The sequence below is a fragment of the Neovison vison genome, chromosome 3 (assembly GCF_020171115.1).
Source record: "Neovison vison isolate M4711 chromosome 3, ASM_NN_V1, whole genome shotgun sequence".
Classification (NCBI taxonomy): Eukaryota; Metazoa; Chordata; class Mammalia; order Carnivora; family Mustelidae; genus Neogale; species Neogale vison.
Window position 1 is genome coordinate 12,991,599 of NC_058093.1, and position 9,144 is coordinate 13,000,742.

The 9,144-nt window shown below is 41.4% G+C and overlaps 1 protein-coding gene across 4 annotated transcripts in view; it reads right to left on the minus strand.

Moving 5' to 3' along the window:
• The window catches only part of ORC2 (origin recognition complex subunit 2), a 46,247-nt gene extending 37,103 nt beyond the window's left edge, over positions 1 to 9,144 (minus strand). The window contains exons 1-4 of one of the 4 annotated variants that reach the window (XM_044241277.1): positions 8,857 to 9,144; positions 5,762 to 5,816; positions 4,258 to 4,361; positions 3,659 to 3,802 (exon numbers count right to left, since the gene is read on the minus strand). In XM_044241277.1, the coding sequence (XP_044097212.1) occupies positions 3,659 to 3,802; positions 4,258 to 4,354 (241 nt within the window). In that variant the 5' untranslated portion in view covers positions 4,355 to 4,361; positions 5,762 to 5,816; positions 8,857 to 9,144. The remainder of the gene's footprint in view (positions 1 to 3,658; positions 3,803 to 4,257; positions 4,362 to 5,761; positions 5,817 to 8,856) is intronic. The other 3 variants (XM_044241275.1, XM_044241274.1, XM_044241276.1) reach the window with 3 other exon arrangements.

The window sequence follows — 9,144 nt, forward strand, 5'->3', positions numbered from 1 at the left end:
ATCAATAAAGTATTTAGAGGTCCTTGTTAAAAGGTTGTTTTCTAACTATTCCAAATTCTTTGCCAAATGTCCTTCTGTGTCTTAAAAATAATGCACATTTGTTTTCTATTATAATAAAAGATTAGGAAGAAGCTTATTGTTCATTATTTCAAATGAGGCTAAAAAAGATTGCAATAGATGTCACCATTTCTTCTCTAAAAAAAAAACCTTAAAAGAAAACTCTTCTTCCTGCACCTTAACTGAAACACCGTTTTTCATCCTCTCCACATATTGGCAAACAAGAAAAAACAAATCAAAATAATAAGAGTCATGTCTTTGAGACAACTGTAAGTTATGAGCTCATCTGTAGTACATGCCCATAGCCAAATGAACAGCTCCATTTCCTGGACTGAGAGACTGTCAACACAAGGTTATGTATGTACATGCACACTCAGACAGAAAATACACACCCAACTGTTAATAGTTCCATGTTCTCTAAAAGCATGCATTCTCAACAGGACTATATTGCTCTTAATGGATTAAAAAATAGCTTCTGGTGGGAGGAGGGAGAATATGAAAAACATCTTAGATATTACAAACGGTCTGTGGTCTTCCCAATGGCCACAGACATGTACACGGATATATAAATAGATACGTATCATATATGTAGTATTAAAATTTTGTGGGTGGGGGCAATTAGGAGAAAATGTATAAAAGAAGGCTCTTGAGGGGATGACTGTAAAAAAACAGGTTGAGGAACACTGGTCTGAGGCAGTTTCCCAGAAGGTGTGCAAAACTAAAGGCATAGGTTACAGATGTGCTGACTAACGATCCTCTTGGGCCTTTGAGCATGCCAGTCAGGGCTGGCAGAAGGGGTAGGAATAGGGGTCAGAAGCCCGAGGGCATTTATCGGTCTGAAGCATTCTCTTCCGTTTATTCCAGTATGCTCCCAAATATCATTTGCTGTGAATGCTATTATGTAAGAAGCAATGAACTTCTACTACAAATATGTATTACCTTTTTTTTTAATTAAAGATTTTATTTATTTGACAGACAGAGATCACAAGTAGGTAGAGAGGAAGGCAGAGAGAGAGGAGGAAGCAGGCTCCCTGCTGAGCAGACAGCCTGATGCAGGGCTCGATCCCAGGACTCTGAGATCATGACCTGAGCTGAAGGCAGAGGCTTAACTCACTGAGCCACCCAGGTGCCCACAAATATATATTACATTTTTCTTAAGGTTTATTATTTTTTTAAAAGTAATCTCTACATCCAACATGGGACTTGAACTTACAACCCCCAAGATCAAGAGTCACATGGCTTAATCAACTAAGCCAGCCAGGAGCCTCTTTTACAAAAAGAAACAATTAAAAAAAAAAACAAAAAACACTCTAGTGGTGCCCAGGTAGCACAATCAGTTGAACATGTTACTCTTGGTTTTGGTTCAGAATATGAACTCAAGATCATGGACTTGACACCCATGTCAGTTTCTGAGCTCAGTGGGGGTCTGCTTGAGATTCTCTCTCCCTCTGCCCCTTCTGTTCATGCTCTCTCTCAAATAAAAAATAAACCTTAAAAAAAATTTTTTTTAAAGATTTTATTTATTTCTTCAATGAAGAGAAAGAGAGCATAAGCCCACAAGCAAGGGAAGCAGCAGAGGGAGAGGGAGAAGCAGGCTCCCAACGGAGCAGGGAGCCTGATATGGGACTGGATCCCAGGTCCCTGCAATCAAGACCTGAGACAAAGGCAGATGTTTAACTGACGAAGCCACCCAGGGACCCCAAAAAACAGTTTAAAGACAAATATATTGTTTTCAATCTCTTCTTTGGTCTCCCATAACAGGAATGAAGAATTCAAAGTTCTGGGGCGCCCTGATGGCTCAGCCAGTTAAGCATCTGACAAGTCTGCTTGTCCCTCTACCCTTCCCCCTGGCTCATGCTTGCTCTTGCTCTCTCTCCAATAAATAAAAATCTTAGAAAAAAAAAAAGAAGAAGAATCCAAAATTCTACTCAGAACATGCCCTAAAAAATGTCAACTATCTAACTGGGGACACTTTTAAAAAATCCACTCTGCCCACTTAGTTTATTAAGGGATAATTTTTTTTTCTTTTAATATCATGCCATTTAACACCAGGAACTAAACCAGAAGCATTATGATTCAAGAGACAAAAGGTCAGAGGTAGCAATGATGGCCATTTATAGGTCAAATATGAGTAAAAAAGCACGTACATGACAGAAATAGGTAACAGAGAAAGAGAATGGGTGCCCAGAGGTGACCTAAGGAAGACTAGGAGATCCGTACAAGCAAAGTCCCTATGTTTTTAATGTGGTCTCAGTTCCAACGTCCCTAGTGCCCAACAATACTGATTTTGTTCCTTGGTCTTTATTTTTTTAAGCCAACTTAAGTAAATCTGTGTCCTTGAGCCCTAGCTAAAACATAAGAAATCTAAAAAATGTTAAATATAACCTGGAAGGAATCTGGCTTAGGTGTAAAAAGAAGAAAAACAAAACCAGCATGCCTAGGTTGAAGCAATATTACTTCTCGGAATGTTCCTTCTATCTCCCTCTCTCCTTCCCTCCCTCACTCCTTCCTTCCTTCAGGAAGAGACAGAGAGACTGGTGAGCTTGAGGCAAGGAGGGGAGAGGGGCAGACAGAGAGGGAGTGAGAGAATCTCAAGCAGGCTCCACACCCAGCATGGAGCCCAACATGGGGCCAATCCCACAGCCCTGAAATCATGACCCACGCTGAAAACAAGAGTCAGATGCCCCACTGCCAGAGCCACCCAGGTGCTCCCTTTCTAAATATTTCTGTAGAAACCAAAGTAATAATGAAGTGATTTGCTTTATGAAATTATTTCAAATTAGTTAAAAGTGTAAATATCTTAACAAATAACTTTAGATTGGGTTGTAGACTCTAAAAATCATTAAGTGCAGGACTGGTTGTAGTTGAGGGGCACCTGGGTGGCTCAGTAGGTTAAGCCTTTGCCTTCGGCTCAGGTCATGGTCTCAGGGTCCTGGGATCGAGCCCCACATTAGGATCTCTGCTCAGTGGGGAGCCCGCTTCCCCTTCTCCCTCTGCCTGCCTCTCTTGTGATCTCTCTCTGTCAAAATAATAAATAAAAGAGGCGCCAGGGTGGCTCAGCAGGTTAAAGTCTCTGCCTTCGGCTCAGGTCATGATCCCAGGGTCCTGGGATGGAGCCCCGCATCAGGCTCTCTGCTCCACAGGGAGTCTGCTTCCTTCTTTCTCTCTGCCTGCCTCTCTGCCTACTTGTGATTTCTGTCTGTCAAATAAATAAATAAAATCTTAAAAAATAATAATAAATAAAAGCTTTAAAATTAAAAAAAAAAAAACTGTAGTGGAAATCAGTGCTTTCAACCTTTCCAACTATACATAAAAACCCTAAGCGCATGCTTTTCTGATAAGAAATATAATAACATAGCACGCCTGATGAAGATTTCTGGAGATGGATGACGACAGCACAGCATCACGAATATATTCAACACAACTAAAGTATACACTTAATAATGTTAAATATGGTAAAGTTTATATGTCGTTTACAGTAAAAAAAATAATATAGTTTGCCACTGCCTAACCTACCAGACTACTGCTACGTATCCAGCAAAGCAATTTCGGCTACTAGCAGAAATTTGAGTATACTCTCCCCACCCCGACACCAAAATACCTTGAATATCTCGTCCTAAAACTTCCACATAGTTCTGATCTTTTAAGACTTCCTGGTCATCTTCTTCCAAATCATATTCTGGCTTTTTTATTATTTTTTTGGGGTTGACCAAAAGCTGAGCTCGCTCCTTTTTTAATTTAGCTCCTATAAGAACATCCAAAGAATGAGAACACGACAGGTATAAATTCTTTCCAAATATTACATTTAAATAAGTAAATAAACTGTAATACTTATATTATCATTATTTAAAATCAGGAAAAAAATTCAGTGTTTTCTCTTTGATGAATGTATGTACTACTCTTCACAGTTTATATAAAGAAAAACCTTGAAAGTTTGTTATTGGGGGGCGGGGTCACATTTTAATTACAATGGATAGTTATCACTTACTCCTAATACTATTTTATTTCAGATAAGGCTTTATTATTTTTAGTTTTCAAAAGTTTGAATGGAGTGAACTAAAAAAGTAGTTTTTATTTAGTCTTACTAGATCAGATACTTTGTGCTATATTTTTTAAGTAGGTTAAAATATTTTAAAAAATGAGAAAATCCATAACCATCACATAAACATCTCTTCAATTTGATAACTGTATAATCGGTACCTCCTTCTCTATCAAGAATGTGATTAAGGACATCATCATCTCCCACAAACTGAACCTCCATGATCTTGTCTTCCTTTAATTCCAGTTTACTCATCATTGCCAACCTAAACAAAAGCAATAAAGAACACAAACATGATGAAAAATTCATTTCAACAACATTGAAATAAACATTCACATAATACATACATGTATTTATATGACATTTTAAAAAGTCTCTCAAGTCTCTCAATTATGCATTATTGCATTAATATTATGCTTTTGATAACAAGTAGATCAACTCTTTATCTGAAAAATGGAAAAGACAGGAAGTGGTGTCTGAGAGTTGGAAAAAGCCAAATTCAATCAAGGCAAATAAAATATAATAATACGAAGGCAATTCTTCCTGTAAAGAAAGCCCTAACTGGGGCGCCTGGGTGGCTCAGTGGGTTAAGCATCTGCCTTGGGCTCAGGTCATGATCCCAGGGTACTGGGATCGAGCCCCGCATCGGGCTGTCTGCTCAGCAGGAAGCCTGCTTCCCCCTCTCTCTCTGCCTGCCTCTCTGCCGACTTGTGATCTCTGTCAAATAAATTTTAAAAATCTTAAAAAAAAAAAAAGCCCTAACCAATCTACAGTATGATAACATTACCAGAAAGGAGGTGTTTAATACATGAGTGTTTAGAGAAGGGGCAGACAAGCAAAGAATAATAATTTGGCAGATTTTAGTATCTATTCACTAGAAATAAGTAGTCAATTGGGGGAAATCCATGCATTTCACTGGTATACCAAACCTGGATCAAATAATCCTCAAGCATCCCCCTTTACTATTATCTCATGCTTACCAAACAATTTTAGTTAGAATAAGGCTTTCTGGGTGTCCTGGTAACGAAACAGTAAACATGCATCTTCCCAATACTTTTACAGTCAGTTCTTCACTGAACAGACTTCAGAATTTGGCAAACAAAAACTTGATCAACTCTTCCTACTCTGAAAAAATTTTGTTTCAGAACTATATACCACGAACGGCTTGAAAGGAAATAAGGATGATCCCAACTGGCTCCCAGCTGATCTGTTTACCCAAAAAATGAATTTTTTCTCTCCTCTCTCTCCTATAAATCCCATTTTCCTTTTATCTACTAATAATAGGAACTACGGACTATGTCACTTGTGAGTCAGTTATTTGCATGCATGTAACTTACTAAATGTTGTCAAGTTTTCTTTTGTAACTAGCACACTTTTTTCTTTTTTAAAGTTTATTTATTTATAATCTCTATACCCAACGTGGGGTCAAACTCACAACCAGGAGTTGTACGCTCTACCAACTGAGCCACACACCTCCCCTCTGCCACATTTTTTTAAAAATGACATCTTTACGTTATGAAAGCTTTATTTATTTAAGTTATCTCTACATCCAACATAGGGCTCAAACACAACCTTAAGATTAAGAGTCATATATTCTTCCAACTGAGCCAGCCAGATGCCCCTAAAACTAGCACACTTAAATGGCTTGTCTTTATTTTCACTTACCTTTAAAAGCACTACACATTCTGCAGCTGGAAAATTCAGGTAGAGTCACCTGCAACTGTAAAAAGAACTTGGTCAAGGTCGGCTAATAGGAAATGAAAGCAACCAAAGAAGTTCACTAGTTTAATAAACAAGATGAATAGATAAATGCAGTTCTTACAAAGTTATCACGAAGGCATAGTAAAGGACAAAACAACCATCAGTATTTTGGCCAGGAAGTACTAGAGACTGAGAGGATCTGGACATTGGGGGCAAGTGGCTGGAAAGAGGAAGCCAACATTTGAGCACTTACTATATGCTGGACACAATTTTGAATATTCTATATGTTATTTTCATTTAACCCTCATAACAACTTTATTAAGGCTTATGTTTTGTGTATAGAGATAATACTTCATCTATAATTTATACGACTACTGCCAGCAGAACATAACCTTTTGGGCCATCTTTCTAGTCATGATACTGCTTTCTATTACGGGGAATTTGGATGTATTGGAGAAAAAGTTTGATGCATATACATGATATTTGTATATAATAAAGGAACTTATGATTTCCTTATATTTGTTTTCTGAGGGGCTATTTGTCAGGCACCCTATTACGTACTTTCATGGATAGTAGATCATTAAATCCTCAGATTCTTTGAGATGGTTAAAATATATATAATTCCTCCAGTATACAGATGAGTAAACTTAGGTTAACTATGAAATTACTCATCCAAATTTATACAACTAGAAAGTGTGTTAGGGCTAAAACCCAAGTCTGACTGATTTCAAAGTCCCTAATCATTCTATTACACACTTCTGCCATTAAATACAAATTTGTTACCTTTTTTTTTTTTTAAAGATTTTGTTTATTTGACAGAGGTCACAGGTAGGCAGAGAGGCAGGCAGAGAGAGAGGAGGAAGCAGGCTCCCTGCCGAGCAGAGAGCCTGTGGTGAGGCTCCATCCCAGGACCCTGGGATCATGACCTGAGCCAAAGGCAGAGGCTTTAACCCTCTGAGCCACCCAGGCGCCCTCCCTTTTTTTTTCTTTAAAGATTTACTTATTTATTTTAGAGAGTGAGAGAGAAAGAAAGAGTGGGGGAGGGACAGAAGGAGAGGGAGAAAGAAAGAATCTCCAGCAGACTCCTAGATGAGCACACAACTGGACTCAGGGCTAGATCCCAAGATCTTGAGACCAGAACCTGAGCCAAAACCAAGAGTTGGGACACTTAACCTATAAGCCACCCAGGCACCCCCAAATCCATTACCCTAATTGCTTGTTCTGACCTCTGGATATCATTCATAATATACCTAATCATTTTCCCACCTGGCAGTTTACACATCCAAAGATTTCTATAGTTCTTCTGTGTTTCCAGTTGATTAAGTTAAACATGCCTAGTTCTATCAAGCATACTTTTAAAAGCATGGCCAGATACCATCTAATCTACTTTGTTTTAAAATATAAACAGCTATGTTCTACAAGGATATGAAGTAGTGACAATAAGCAAATGCAATAAAACAAATAACAAACTATAATACTAATAGGCAGTCTGGATCCAGGAAATTCTATAAAGAAAGCAGAAAATACACCATACAAAGAATGTGGGCTCTGAGCTAACTGACAAAGTGAAAAAGGAGCAAAGCTCAGTTACGTGATTCTCATGAGCAAAAGTTCAGTGGTTCCTTTGGGGAAAGATTTTCAAGAAAAATTTAAAAACAGAAATTCCAGACAACTGAATATCGTCCAATTTCCCTATGGTATTCTACATAAGAACTGCCTGGACAGAGGCACCGTAACTTAATCTTGTTTGTAACTGAACACATTTATACGGAATTTCTTTTTCTAGATTTTAAGGCATCTTATTACAGTACAGAACCAGCAAACTGAAGAAACTTCTACGAAGACCTTGAAAGAAACCTTTCCCTCTTTCTTCAACAATTTCTGGAAAACAAAACACACACAAAAAAACAACCTGACAACCACACAATAAAATGCAAATTTTTAGTGACCATCTACTTTTCAAGGCACGGTCTTTGGGTGCTTAAGTGGGACTTAAGAGGGACTCCTTTCAAGGAGTTAACAAGACAGGTAATAAAACAGCAGCACCAAAAGAGTATTAACAGCAACACACCCTCCTTTGAGAGCAAATGGATGACTACAATTTTTAAAAACATAACCCCTATTTTTTAAAAAAAAGCTAAATCCCAATTTTAATATCAGATAGAGCTGGGTTCTGATCTTAACGCCACCCTCATACCTGTGTGATCTGGGACAAAACTGTGGCGATTACACGAGAGCATATGCATGGCAAAAGAAAATGCTAATTAAATGTCTCCTATCATCAGCTTCTTCAACCTTCCCCTTAACCACCTAGAGCTCTTGCACTTCTCTACGTCTAACACAAAAGGTGCCCAGGAAATGAACGTGTGCAGCGCCACACACGAAGGTGCGGAGCCACGCTCTTCTTCTTCGGATTTTGCAGCTACGGTGGGGAGGTGTAGCGGTTTTATCCCGATTTCGGCTGTAAGACGGGAAGTAACGCATCCACATCCTTCTAATTTAAAAGGCTCTCCCCGAAGAGCCTGGTTCATCCACATGGTACCGCCAAGCCTGGTCGCAGGGGGACTGCTCGGGGAGGATGCTCCGTTTGGGGCCTTCGGGCGGGGATGGCATGGAAGGTTCTCTCCCCTGTGGTAGTCTGGGGACGGAGTCCTCCTCCGCAGCCTCCCGGTGCCCGCTCCCCTCGGGGCCGTCCTGCACTTCGGCGGCACAGGTTCCGTTTTCTCCTTCAAGCACGACGCTCTTCGAGCCGAGAAGCTGACAGGCCGGTAGCGCGTCAGTCGCACGGAAGGCCTCGCAGGGCTGGCGAAGCCCCCAACGGTGCTTCCAGAAGGAGCCTCTAACCCCGACGAGGATTTACGGACTTTGGCGGGTGCCTCGCGCCGCTGACCAGTTGGCCGCGCTCGGCCAGCCGAGGGTCCTCGGGCCCGCGGGGGCCGCGGGCAGCCCGGGGAGGGCAAAGAGGCAGGCGCAGCGACCCAGCCCGGAGCGCCGGGAGGCAGCCCTGTCCGAGACGCGGGCCCCAGCTCGGCTGCGGGGCTGGGCGCCCCCGGACTCACCTCACAAACCCCGAGCTAAGCGGGAGAGGGAAGCCGGCTGCCGCGTTGTCCCACCACGCACCTCTAGGTCTCCGCCAGGAGCCGCTGCGGCCTCCCCGCGCCTGCCGGACGGTACTCGGGTGACTGGGCGCCGCAGGCAGGGTGGCTTGGGCCCCGGCAAGAAAGGCCAAATTCCGGCTTAAGCACAGCCGGAGAGGGTCGTGGAGTCTCAAGAGCCAGCAGGGAAGCCCGGAAGCCGGCTGGGGGATGGGAGGCCTGCCTGCCGCACACCGAATCTCCCGCCCTGCC